This window comes from Balaenoptera acutorostrata, chromosome 6, assembly GCF_949987535.1.
Source record: "Balaenoptera acutorostrata chromosome 6, mBalAcu1.1, whole genome shotgun sequence".
NCBI classification, from domain to species: domain Eukaryota; kingdom Metazoa; phylum Chordata; class Mammalia; order Artiodactyla; family Balaenopteridae; genus Balaenoptera; species Balaenoptera acutorostrata.
The window spans coordinates 117,948,754-117,962,958 of NC_080069.1; the positions used below are offsets into that span (position 1 = coordinate 117,948,754).

Below are 14,205 nucleotides of genomic sequence, written 5' to 3' on the forward strand. Positions count from 1 at the left end.
GGGCGGGGCGGGGTCGTGCACAGGGGACTTTGCGCCGTTGGGTGGAAGGGAAGCCCGGAAGATGCGGGCTTTGAAGGCGGGCCTGAAGAGCTGGGCTTTACCCCTGAGGGGCAGGGAGTGCTAGGGAAGAGTGTGACAGCATCATATCCGCCCAGATTAGATCACTCGGCTCTGGTAAGAACCAAGACAGAGGCAATGGGGAAAGAGGGGTGGGTTGAGTCAAGATCGCCTAGGCTTCCAACCAATAGATCTGGGTGCTGGCCTTGGAGAGGTCCGGTGTTGAATTGGGGCTCCACTGCCTTCTGGCTAGGCGACCTGGCTGATGCAGGAGTCCTCTCTGAGCCTGTTTCTTCGTCTGTAAAATGAGTACCCCCTCCCGGGGTTTGTGTGTGTGTGTGTCTGTGTGTGTCTGTGTCTGCGTGTCTGTGTCTGTGTCTGTGTATGATATTACATAATGTTTAGCACTGGCACCTGGCACAGGGGAGCTTAGCAAATTGCCAAAGTAAAGAAAAAAAATAACTAAAAATAATGCTCATGCTGGTGAAGGTAGGGAAGGCAGCGGTGGCTTCCTGTGTTAATTTATCTTTCTGGAAAGCAATCTGAAAATTCTCTATCAAGGCTCTTAAACGTGTTCTGCCCCTTGACCTGGTCCCCACTTGTAGGAATCTAGCCCAAGAAAATAATCAGAAACAAACCTTTTAAAAGACAGCAGGTTTTGGGGGCTTCCCTGGTGGTGCAGTGGTTGAGAATCTGCCTGCCAGTGCAGGGGACACGGGTTCGAGCCCTGGTCTGGGAAGATCCCACATGCCGCGGAGCAGCTGGGCCCGTGAGCCACAATTACTGAGCCTGCGCGTCTGGAGCCTGTGCTCCGCAACAAGAGAGGCCGGGATAATGAGAAGCCCGCGCACCGCGATGAAGAGTGGCCCCCGCTTGCCACAACTAGAGAAAGCCCTCGCACATAAATGAAGACCCAACACAGCCAAAAAAATAAATTAAATAAATTAATTAATTAAAAAAAAAAGACAGCAGGTTTTGGGCTTCCCTGGTGGCACAGTGGTTAAGAATCCACCTGCCAATGCAGGGGACACAGGGTCGAGCCCTGGTCCGGGAAGATACCACATGCCACGAAGCAACGAAGCCCATGTGCCACAACTACTGAGCCTGTGCTCTAGAGCCCGCGAGCCACAACTACTGAGCCCACATGCCACAACTACTGAGGCTGCACACCTAGAGCCCATGCTCCGCGACAAGAGAAGCCACTGCAATGAGAAGCCCGCGCACCGCAACAAAGAGTAGCCCCTGCTTGCCGCAAGTAGAGAAAGCCCGCGCGCAGCAACAAAGACCCAACGCAGCCAAAAATAAATAAATTAAATAAATTTATTTTTTAAGAAGACAGCAGGTTTCTGTGATAACCTATATGAGAAAAGCATCTAGAAAAGAATGAATATATGTATATGTATAACTGAATCACTTTGCTGTATACCTGAAAGTAACACAACATTATAAATCAACTATACTCCAATAAAATTAAAGTATACTTTTTTTAAAAAGCCAGCAGGTCGCTCACAGAAACATTATTTATAATAGCTATCTGGAAAATAATCAACTTGGAGAACAGCTAAATAAATCATGGTGTCTGCCTTTCAAGGAATAGCACACAGCCTTCAGAAAGTATGTCTTCAAAGGATATTTAAACACTCATGATATGATATGAATTGAACTCAGTAGGTTACAAAAGTGCATACACATTATGACCCCAGTTTTGGAAAGAATAAATGTGTGTAGTGGGCTCATGGGTGGGGGGCTGGGGGATTCACTTTCTCTCCTTTTTTACTAATTTGCTGTGACCAGTTGGATGACTTTATCATGGGGAGGGAGTGGACATTTTTTTTTTTTAATGTATATGACCTTGTGCTGCCTCCTTGAAGACCAGACTAGATTGTGGATGGAAACTCTCTGGGGACACTGTTTGGGGCTAGACTCGTGTTAATTGCTTTTAATCAGTCCCTTACAGGCAAAGCCCCCCAGTGAAGTATGTTCAGAGGGAGAAGAGAGGCCCCATCTCTCTGCATCCCAAATGAAGTCTGACGATGTAACATCACCTGGAGGCCTCATTCCTGCCTCTACTTTGAGATGCACCTTTATCATGAAATAGACTCATACTCATGTGGCTCTATGTCCAGACCTATTTGCTCCAGGAATCTACTTGTTTCTTCCCGTGATGATATCACATAGTGTGATTGTTATAGTTTGGGAATATATTTTAATGCCTAACAACACAAGCCCCTGATACTGTTATGTTTTTTTAAAATTTCTTGCCAATTCCCAATCATGTAAATTTTGGGGGGTAAGTTATAGAATGATTTTTGTCAAACCTTCTCCCTCCCCCACCCATGCCAAAATCCCATCAGAATTTCGACTGGTGTTGCATGAAATGTGTTTAAGTTGGAGAAACACAGCCAACTTCATCCCAAGTTTTTCAGTTTAAGAATGAGGTAAACAGGGGCTTCCCTGGTGGCGCAGTGGTTGAGAGTCTGCCTGCCAATGCTGGTGACACAGGTTCGAGCCCTGGTCTGGGAAGATCCCACATGGCGCGGAGCAACGGGGCCCGTGAGCCACGATTACTGAGCCTGCGCGTCTGGAGCCTGTGCTCTGCAACAAGAGTGGCCGCGATAGTGAGAGGCCCGCGCACCGCGATGAAGAGTGGCCCCCGCTTGCCACAACTAGAGAAAGCCCTCGCACAGAAATGAAGACCCAACACAGCCAAAAATAAATAAAAACAAAATAAATTTTAAAAAAAGAATGAGGTAAACATCTCCATCTATTCAAGCACTGCGTTATGTTATGGTTTTGCAGGCTTCTTGATCTAGCATCTGCGCAGTTTCTATAGTGGCTATTGTCGCTATTTTCCCAGTACACTTTCTAACCAGCTATTGATTATGGTGTCTTTATCCTGTAACCTGCTACTTCCTCCTCTTATTTCTGCCCTCAGGAATGTCATGTGCCCTTTGACAGTAGAAAGCAGCTGCAGAGTTGTCCCCATGTCCTTGGGACACCAGCTCAGAGCCCTGTACATCATGGTTGCTTGGGGAAGGTTGATTAATGAGCAAACGAATGAACGAATGACTCCAGGATGCAGTTTCCTCCTTCCATCCTCAGGTTGGTGTTCATCGCAGCAGCTCTTCCCTTCTTGACATCTATGTCCATCACCGCACAGCAGCAAGTCCCATCAAGGCACCCAGCACAGCACACCAACGCAGGCTCACAGAGTATGCCCACAACCAGACACCCACCTCAGAAACCCCAGGAATAGTCCGTGCTTAGCGACAGCTCCCGGTCATAGTAGAGCAGAGAAAAATATAAGGCCATATGGTTATCATGTTGCCTCCCCAGTATCTGTCATCCACCTGTGCCTTTACCTATTATTAAGCAGGGTGAGGGGAACAGAGAACAGAGGTGGGAGTGGCACGGTGGGCACAGCCTTGTTGCTGCCCCTACCTTCCAGAGTGACCTGGGGCAGGACCCCTCCCGACTTAGGATCTGAGTTTGGCCATCTCTGCTGGACAGGACTGGCTTGTGTGTAATACGGTCTCCCCACCGCTTACCAGGTTCAGCCACAGTGGCTGCCTTCTGTCCCCAAAGTAACTAAATTTCCCTTACAATGCTCCCCCCTCCTCTCACTCATCACCAGGCCGATTCCTGTCCAGTCTTCCCAGCTCAATTCAAACATCACCTCTTCAGGAGGCCTTTCCTGATTGCCAGATATACCTTCAAAGCCCTCTGTCCACAGGGGGAATAATTGGGTAATCTGGGGCCCCCTGGGGCCTGGGATTTCCAGAAGCTGAGCCATCCAGGGATAGAGCTGACCCCCAATCCACACCTCCAGACCTACCTCTGTCTCTCCTGGCTTGTTTATGATCCCTTATCCTTCCCACCAAGAGGTGACATGCTTTGCTACCTTCATGAGGCTGAAGTTTCTTCAGACAGTACAACGGTAATAATGATTATAATTATACTAATCATAGCTCTAATGATGCACTGTTTTCATGTTTTACCTGAATTATTACATCACTGAATCCTCCTCACACAACCCTATGAGTTAGGTAATAGTCTTATCCCCTTTTTACAGATGCAGAAACTGAGGGCCAGGGAGGTGAACTGACTTGCCCAAGGTCATTGGGTTAGACAGTGGTAGGGGTGGGATTTGAACACCAGGAAATCTAGCTTTGGAGCTGCGCCCTTGATCCTCAGCATACAAGGGATCTAGGCTTATGTTGTTCTTCCAGGCTTATGGGGAGCCCCTCATTGTAAGATGGGGCAGTGCAAGCACAGATGCCTGGACCATCGGTGCCCCAAAGCCCCTGGGAAATCTTGGTGCCCATCCACCAGCCACACAGAGGAGGGCACTATGTGTGCCCCAGACTGGCCCAGATGCTTCTTCAGCAGTGACCTTGCCCCAGACATGGCCAGGTGTCTTGGCTTCATGCACCTGGTCTGCTTAGTTTGTCTTCTTCTCCCAGTGGATCCGCATTCTAGCAGGATAAGTCCTGCATCTTATTAACCTCTTCATCCCCCTATGTCTTGCTTGAGGTCTGGCATGAAGTAGCCAATGATTAATACCTGCTGAAGAATAAATGAATGAATGAATCCAAAGGGCCAGACCCTGAGCAGACTTAGTGACTAAATATAATGGCTTGACCCAGGAGCTATAGGGTCAAGGCTGCACAATAAGGCCATTGCACAATTCAATACAATCAGCATTTATTGAGCACCTGCTGTATGCCCAACAAAAACCCCATCAGAAGGGACTAGTGTTTTATTTCATGTGCATTAAAAGTGTATAGGTTGCAAGAGCTGGTGCAGTATAGGATATAAACATAGAAGCCCTGGGTCTCACCTACCTCCATTCACATCTTCACTCCATCACTTTCTGGCTTTGTGACCTCAGCCACATTCCTCTTTGTGCCTCAGTTGCCTCATCTGTCAAGGGGAACTAATAAGAACTTCTCCCTCCCGAGGGTGGAATCTCTCAGCACACCTGGCCCAGGGGGAAATGCCCAGTGAGTGTTCCTGCTACTGATCTGCAAGCATAGGTGGTGGTTACAGCTTCAGGGGCTCCAGAGAGAATTCTCCCTCATTAGTGCTCAAAGTGGAGGGTCAAAGCCATTTCTAAGACTCTCATTTAACTCATTGGCCTTCTGGACCCCCAACTTCTCAGCACCTGGGAGAACCATCTCCAGTATCCCTCCTTCGGTCCTCACCAAGCCCTGTGGGAACAAAGACAGCGTAGAGTTCAGGTTCGTTTCTTTTCTGATTCCATACCTTTGCTTATGCTGATTCCTCTGCCCAGAACATCAGCACTTCTCTATTCACACTCCCCCCAAGTGGCATTTTATCCATCCATTCTTTAAGCCCAGCACAGTCATTTTTAGCAGACCAGGGGACAAAACCAGAGCACTGCCATACAGTGGGAAATTATGCAGCCGTGAACAAGGAATGTGACCAAACTGTTCTTACGCTGAAAGACGTCAAAGACATACTGTTGCTAAAAAAGCAAGTTGCATATAATATGTATTAGAGCTCCAACTTTGATGTGCACCGGAATCTCCAAGGGCCCTTGGTTCTTGTTAAATGCAGGTTGTGATCCCACAGGTCATGAGTGAAGCCTGAGAGTCTGCATTTCTGACAAACTCGGGTTGATGCCCAGGCTGCTGGTCTGGCATGGGTGATACAGCAGTACAGGATTTATAGTATGATCCTATTTCTATAAAAACAAAATGAAACAAAATGAATATATATGGGATAAGCCAGAGAATAAACTCTAAGCTATAAGTAGTGGTTATTTCTGGGTGGGAGAATGACCAGAAGCTTTCAAACACTGTGTAAAGTCTGATTTTTACAATAAGTTTCCCTATTGTAATTAGGAAAAACAACCCAGCCATGATGGTGCTCTTCTAGGCAGACATCTGTAACCTGCACCCTCTTTCCAAATTAATGTCTCCAATTCAGGCTTCATCTCTGCCCTCTCTGGCTCTCAGAGCATAATAATGGGCTGGCTCGGAGCAGCTGCACAGGATGTGCGTTGTGTGTGACTGATGCTCCAGCTATCTGGAAGGCTGTGATCAGCAGCAGCAGTTTAATAAGGATCTCCTAAGTGCCAGACCAGGGCCATGCCCTTCGCAGGCATTCCCACATTGGATAACTGAGGCTCAAAGATGTGGAGGGACCTGGATCACACAGCTCGTCTGAGACCCAGGCCTGGCTCCTGGGATGGGATCCGCTTATTCCCCTCTGCCTGCCTGGAAAATTCCTCCCCTAGATGTCCACATGAGTTGCTCCCTCACTTCCTTCAGGTCTCTGCTCAAATTTTTACCTTACCAGAGTCCTCCTCTGACCACTCTATACAAAATAGCAACACTACCCCCTCCTCCAACTTCCCCAGCTTTCTTGCTTTCCAAAGCACTCATCACCATCTGACAGTCATAGTTATTGGCTTATTTGTGCTTTGTTCTTCTTTTTCCACTAGACTCTAAGCCACATGTGGGTAAGGGCTTTATCCATTTTGCTCATTGCTTTATCTCTGGGGTCTAGCATAGTTCCTGGCTTAATAAATATGCATTAAATGGGTGAATGCACAACAGTCTCCAATTCACAGGCCACTGATCTCCCAGCAGTGCCCCCACTCTGTTCACAGACAGAGTGACCTGCTGATCCCCAGTAGCACAGGGTAGGCTGGCCTTTCTTTCCAGCCTTGTGGGGAGTCCAAATTAGGTTCCTTAAATGCAGAGGTGGATGGCTAGGCCTGGGGCCCCATGGTCTCTCCATGCGAAAAGGATAAACAGGGTAGGGTTGTAGGAGTCCTGGATTCAGATCCCACTGTTTTACCACCACCCTGATGGTTTGGGGAAAAGACTGTCACTCTCCAGGACAAGAAGTCCCAACTGTCCCAAGAAGGCCCTTCCAAGCGTCAGGGGCTTTGTACTTGCCGTTCATTTGGCCTGGCTGGCTCCTTCTCAACATTTAGGTCTCTTCTCAAATGTCACCTCCTCAGAGAACCCCCCTAACCTCCCAGGCTAAAGAGGACTCTGCACCCACACAGGTACCTCTCTTCACACCCCATGTTTATTTCTCCCATCACTATTAGTATAAACTATTTTCACTTTTACTGTTTCATTTATCTGTTTATTCATTTACTGTCTGTCTCCACTGTAAGATCTATGAGGGAAGATCTTGTTCTTGTTCTTGTTTACTGTTGTATCTCCAACTGTCTGTCTTGTTTACTGTTGTATCTCCAGCGCCTAGAACAGGGTCTGGCTTACAGTAGGTGCTCAGTAAATATTTGTTGAATTAATGTTCTATATCTTCTCCTTCTAGAAACAGGGAAACTGAGGCCCAAAGGAGGGAAGGGAAATGCCGGAGATAAATTAGCCACAACCTAGAGTAGAAGGCAGTGAGGGCAAGTGGAACCGAAGGTCAGGAGACTATGACCGTGGAGGAGGCCCATGTCTCCAAGCCTCAGTTTCCTCATCTGTACGATGGAGTGAGGCAGTCATGACCACTATCCGAGGGGCCTGGTACTAACGGTACCTAGTACCTAGGAGACCGTGACCATTTCCAGGAATGATATCTGCGGTGCAGCATCTGCGCTTCCCCCAGACACGGCTCGAGCTCCCCAAAAGCCGCAGAAGGAGAAAACTACAGTCCCCATAGTGCCACGGGCGGCGCCTGCGCATGGCTGCCGGCCCGAAGGGCTGCGGGCGCCCTCTAGCGGTACTCTGGCGCAGCGCTCCGCTCCGATCCCCGAGGGGCGGGGGGCCCGCGGCGCAGGCAGTCTGAGCGCGCGGCTGCCGCGGCGGAGCCAAAGCCGGGAGCCCAAGCGGCCGCCGGATCGCAGCCCGCGGGACCAGCCGCAACCATGGGCAACCGTGGCATGGAGGATCTCATCCCGCTGGTCAACCGGCTGCAGGATGCCTTCTCCGCCATCGGCCAGAACGCGGACCTCGACCTGCCGCAGATCGCCGTGGTGGGCGGCCAGAGCGCCGGCAAGAGCTCGGTGCTCGAGAATTTCGTAGGCAGGTAGGAGCGGCGCGCCCCTGAACTCGGACTCCCCCCGCCCAGGTCCTCCGGGCCTCGCCACCCGGCCCCGACGGCAGCCCCTGGCGCTGCACCGCGGAAGGCGCGCCCCCCGCTTCCAGCCAGAAGGAGGCGGCCCACCCCCGCCACGAGAGCCCCTCAGGGGCGCAGCGCCCCCGGCTTGTCCGCAAACGTCAAGCCAGCGGCCACGGGATCACGCCCCCCTCCTTAGCCCCATCCTTTGGGGAAGACAGCGAGACCCTGGCAAAGGGCTGTACCCCCAACCCCCCTTGGGTACTGAGGGGCCTGCATTACTCAGCTCCTCCCTTCGGCTCTGGGGGTCTCTTGAGGCGGGCAGCATCCCTGGGGCAGTGCCCCCAACCCCAGGCCCTACGGAGGACAGCTCCCTCCTCTCATGGGAATTCCCGGACCGTGGCAGGGGAACCCCCCCCCCCGCCATAGCCCCTGGGAGAGGACATAGCCCCGTGGGCATCGGGGATCAGACGCAGCCTCCCCCCCTCACACACACACCTCTGCGGCTCCAGCCGCCATCCGTGCGCAGCGCGGAAGAGGGGGGCGGCGCGGGTTGCAGGATGAGGAAGAGGACGAGGTGGGGGAGAAACCGCTTCTGATCCTCTACTGAGCAGCCGGCCCCTTGCCCCGCCGCCGCCCCTGGGTGGGGGCACCTGTCAATGTCGTTCTCCCCTTGGCCTGGCAGAGGGATTGTAATGGAGGGAGAAGGCGGCGGAGGGCAGAGATGACTAAGACAGGGAGGCAGGATGGCGGGGAGGGGGGAGCCATTTGCACAACCTAATCCCCCTCCTGGCTCTGATCCCACAAGGCGCTGGGAGGGCCGGGTGGCAAGGAGTCGGGGGCAACCACAAAGACAAAGGGTGTCCTGGGTTTAGGGAGGCAGGCAGGGTCGTGACCCCCACCCCAGGGTCCCCCAAGAAAGGGGAGGCAGAGATGGCTTTTCGAGTGCTGAGAAGGAGAGAGAGAGGATGGCGCTCTCAGCCCGGTGCTGGAGACCGAGTGCGGGCTGGGCGGAGTGAGGGGGGGGGGCGGGAGAATTGACACTGACCGGCCCACTGTGTCATCTCCCTCCCTCGCCTTCTTCAGAAACCCTAGCTTTGTGCCAATGACCTTCATGGCTAAAGAAGCAAACGACATGAGGGAGAGGGAGGCAGGTAGAGGCTTCCGCCCTCAGAGGGACAGCAGTTCCGGGAGAGACATCCTGGGTCCAAGCCAGCTTCTGCTGTGAAACCTCAGGCGAGTCACTGCCCTCTCAGAGCCTCAGTTTCCCCATCTCTAATATGGACAGTTGGACCGGATGGTTTTTCCTGCCCCACAAATGACCTGGGAAGCCCAGTGTCAACCCCAGGGATGAGAGGGAAGGATCCTGCCTGGAGCTATGAATCTGGGGGGGCGGCCAGGCCCATCTGGTCAGCAGGCCCTGTCTCCCAGGGCCGGGCTCCCAAAGAACCCCCCTCCTAGTCATGTGACCCCCCAGAGCAGCAGAGGCACAGGCAAGAGACACACAGATGGTCCCCGTCCCTACGCCTGGCTGTCAGAGTGAGGGGGTGGGAGGACCCTGGAGACAATAAAGCCCCGGGGTCTCTGTGCTTTATATGGCACTCGTGGACATCCAGCACTTTCCAGTGTACAAACCATAGGCCTGCCTTTCATCCATTGAACATCTGCTGAACGCCTGCTCTGTGCCTGCTGCATGCTCTGGGTAGGGGGCACAGAGGGGAAGGTGACCTCAGCTCCCATCTGCTGGGCCCTTCCCATGTGCCCCATGCCATGCAATATGAGATGGGTCACAACAGCCCCATGAAGCAGGTACCATGATGCCCATCCTGCAGGTGAGGAAACTGAGACACTGAGGTTAGAGGCCATGTCCAAGGTCACAGGGCCAGGAAGGACAGAATCTATTAGACTCCAATCTGGAGCCTGCACAGCCTCTAAGAGCCCAGCTCTGCACTGAGCAAAGGGACGTGCAGGGGTGTGGACCCCCATTTTCCCCATCTGAGTGATGGGCAGACTGACAGCTGCTGCCCTGCCTTCCTGAGACAGTGGCCGTGGGGCTCCAGTGAATTCATGGGTGTAAAAGCCCGCTTTTGTAAACACGTGGGAGGGAGGTGTTGATTGTCAGTTAGGTTTGGGGCCTGCATGTACCAGGACAGACCAGGCCCCTGCTGTTTCGGAGTTCACCGTCCAGCAGAGAGAGGTGCCAGTAAGTAGACAGCACAGCAGGCCAGCCTGGTCACAGCTGATTTCGGCAACCGTTTGCTTGTTGAGTGGTGGAGTGAGATGTGGATTCTGCCCCAGGAGGCCTGGGCCCTCTCGCAACCCAATACCCTTTGACTGTGGCCCTGCAGGAGGATGCAGGGGTGTACAGGGGCAGAGCAGGGGTCACTGGGCCTGAGGCGGAGGAGTGAGCAGGGAAGCATTACTTGATCCTCATGAAAGCTAGTGAGGAGGCCGGTGTTGGAGTGCAGTCGGGAAACTGAGGTTCACCGGGGCCCCCAGCCAGCCCTGCCTGCTCCGTCATGGGTCCCAACCTCTCTACCTAGGACTTGATCCCCAGACCCATAAGCATGGTAACAGTGGCTCTGCCTCCTGGGGCTTCCCGGAAGTCAACCCCCCATGGAGAGGAAGTGGAAAATACAACAGAGGAAGCAGAGATTGCTCCAGACCAGCCCGGGCTCCCGGGCAAACAGGAGGACCCTGTTGTCAGCTCTGCAATGGAGGTGACCCAAGTAGCTGCCCAGGACCCCGCTAGGACTGGTCTGGATCTATGCTATTTCTTTGTCCCCCTTTTACAGAAGGGAAAACTGAGGCTGATTCACTGAGTCATTCAGCAGATATATGAAGAAGAAAACTGGGGAATGGGGTCAATGCTGGGAGGGAAAAGGGCCACTTTCCACAGGGAGGTCAGAGAAGGTCTCTAGGAGGTGGTGGCATCTGAGAGGAGAACTGAGGGATGAGAAATCATGTGACTATCTGGGGAGAGCATTCTAGGCAGAGGGAACAGCAAATGCAAAGGCCCTGGGGCAGTAATGAATTTGGTGTGTTTGAAGAACAGAAAGGAAGCACTGGGGCTGGTGTTTTGTGAGCAAGGCAGACACAGCATCGGGGAGTAGGCTGGGGCTAGATCTACAAGGCCCTCAGATTATGCTGAGGAGCTGGGTTTGTTTTCATTATTATCAGAAGCTTTTAAGTAATGGAGTGACTTGAGCTGATTCCAGCAAGTATGTGACTTGGGAAGGGGGGCAGGAGACAGATGAGGAGGTTGCTGCGGTGGGCAGAGGTGGCAGGGCCTGGACCAGGGCTTTAGCAGAGAGAGGAGGAGACCTGTGGGGTTCAGGATGTATTTTGGAGGAAAGTCCCACAAAACCTGCTGGTGGATGGGATGTGGAAGGTGAAGAAAGAAGAATCCAAGATGACTTCCGCACCTTTGACCCCAGGTGGGTGTTGGCGCCATTAACAGACTAGGGAGGAGCCAGTTGGGGGGCTGGGGGTAAGATCAGGAGTTTGGTTTTGAACTCTTTGAGTCTGAGATGTCAGGTGGGCAGTGTGGTGATGCAAGTCGGAAGCTCAGGGGGAAGGCTGGCTGGAAATATAAATTTGGAAGAGATGGGATGTAAACCCGTGAGCATAGATGAGATCATCTTGGGGGTAAGTGCAGACAGAGGAGTGTGCGTGGGCCCCAGGACACCCCAGCATTTTGTGAGCGGATGTCTGGTGCCCTAGGTTTCCCTTTGTCTGCCCCCAGTTGCGTGCCTCCTCCCCACAATACCCATCCGGCGTCAAGTCTGGTGTCCTGGGATAGACTTCCAGCCTCCGACGACCCTGGCCTTGCTCACCCAGGCACGCTGACATTTGGGCAGTGCCCACCTTCCCTCCCGTTTGGCCCCTGGGGAGGCCAAGGCCAGTGGGAGTGTGGCAGAGGGGCTGAGCGCTCAGGCTCTGGAATCAGACCTGGGTTTGTAGCTTATCTCTGCCACTTACAAGCTGGGCAACATTGGGCATGTTTCTTAAACCCTGCTCGGCTGCTATTTCCTCATCTGTAAAATGGGGATAATAATAGCACCTCCCTCATGGGATTGTGGCGAGTGTTGACGTCATACCTGTGAAGCACTCAGGGTAAGGTCTGGCACAGAGGATGCACCCATTCTGTTCCTGCCTGGGCATAGGTACCAGCTGGGAGGAGGGCCAGGGTGAGGGTGGAGGTGGGAGAATCTCCTCTAGCCAGGGTAGCGAAGGGAGCCTGGGGAGTGAGCCTCTGCCCAGAGCCCCCGGGCAGCCTGGGGGTAGTGTTTTGGGTTTCCCTGGTGACTCTGCCTACCCCTGCTCAGGCTCCCTGCCTCCTACCAATCCCCTTGCCCCTTCCTCTGCATTCGCGTCCCAGCACAGACTTGTGCTGGTCTCTGGCGTCAGAGAGCCCAGCCTCTCTCTTGGTCAGCCCCAGCTCCTGCCATGGGGGACGGCTCACTCCCCACTACTAAGATCTGTTGCTTCCTCTGAACACTTCGGGCTACATCTTAGTGGTCCCATTTCCCAGGTTTGGAGACTGAGGCCAAAGATGATTAGGGGATAATTGAGACATCAAAAGTAGAAAGTCACTGACTGGAGGGAGCAGAGAGAACTGACATCTCCTTGGCACTTGCAGCGTGCCAGGCCCTAAGGATACAGCTCTGAAGAAGCCAGACCCACCCCTATTCTGGGGGAGGGGGGGCTGCGGGGGAGGGAGCTCACAGCTGAGCAGGACAGACAGACGCTACATCACACAAAGAGCTCTTCTGTTGTGTGTTGGAAAAAGGGTACCAGGAGCCTCGATTTTGAAGGGAGGGGAGTCGTCAGGGGGCCAGGGAAGGCATTTGAGCATTTAAGTCTGGGCCTGAACAAAAATAGGACTTGGTCAGGCAAAGGAGTGAACACACTCCAGGTGCAGGGTCCCACGTGAGCAAAGGCCCGAGGTGGGAGGGAGCCCAGTGGGTCTGAGAACCCGGACGAAGGGCAGTGAGGAGCAGAGGTCACAGTGAGACCAGGAGGGTCGGGGAGGCGCTGCCGGCCCTTCAGCCATCCCCACCTGGAGAGCCCGCAATGCTGCTGGGCAGCTACACCCTGCTCCCGCTCTCCCTGCTCAGAGCGCGCACCTGCCACGCGCCCACAGCCAGACCCGCCAGAGGACGTCTTCCCCAAACCCCCGCCCCACCCATTGGCCCCAAGGAGCTGGGAATGAAAGGTGACTCTGGCAGACGGCAGCTGATCCCGGCGCCAGGAGAATCGAGTTTCCCAGGCCTTGGCTGGGGTCGGAGGGTCGGAAACTGGCGGGCGGGTGAGGAGGGGCCGGGCGGGAGCTGGAGGCAGCCAGTCACGGACGTGGTGTTATCAGCCCTGGAACAAGAGCAGAAGTGGAGCCCACGTGCTGTATGTCTAAATATTCCTGTTATAAATCAAGCTAAGGAATTGCTAAATACAATACATTCTGCCCTCCCGCCTTGACAAACACACCTTCAAAGCAACCTGGCAGGCTGGTGTTGAATATAGAATTTCAGACTCCTCCGAGTTCTGTGATGGGATGGGAAGCGTCTCTCTCCAGGCTGCCCTCATATTCCAGCTCCATCCCTGTCCCCAGAAAGGATCCCCCTTAGCCCCCGGGGTTGCCTCCCCGAAGGGAGGGCCGCCCCCAGTCGGGGCAGAAGCTAGAGGTAGGCTTGAGACCCCTAGGAGGGGTGCACAGGCTCCAGTTGGGCACCTTCCCTTGGTCCTTGGGAACCCCATGCTTCATGGGGAAGGTGAGGCTGGAGATCTCAACTGGGATGGGGTGCAATGTCAGGGCCCCGATTCCCCAGGTCCAAGGGCAGCGCTGATTATTGTCTTCTTGGAACCAACAACCTGTCAGTAGGAGGAGCATCATCCCAAGTTTTCAGATGGTGAAATGGCACAGAGAGGGTAGGGGACCTGCCTGAAGTCACACAGCGGTGGAATCAGAGGCAGGACAGGAAGCAGCACAGGTCTCCTGCCTGCATGTGAATGCCCACCATCTTCACCCCAACCCATGCGCCTACATCTCCATACACCTCAGCTTCTCCTCCTCTGCTCTCTCTGGTTGTCTCTCGGGCA

General features: G+C 53.4%; 1 protein-coding gene across 14 annotated transcripts in view; it reads left to right on the forward strand.

The window, feature by feature from the left end:
- Nucleotides 1-7,814: 7,814 nt before the first annotated feature.
- DNM1 (dynamin 1) overlaps nt 7,815-14,205 on the forward strand; it is a 45,842-nt gene continuing 39,451 nt past the window's right edge. For all 14 annotated transcript variants that reach the window (XR_009008544.1, XR_452199.2, XR_452198.2 and 11 more), the window contains exon 1: nt 7,815-8,076. Coding sequence is in view for 11 of the 14 variants with exons in the window: in XM_057547743.1 (XP_057403726.1) it covers nt 7,916-8,076 (161 nt within the window). In the remaining 3 variants the exon portion in view is untranslated. The remainder of the gene's footprint in view (nt 8,077-14,205) is intronic.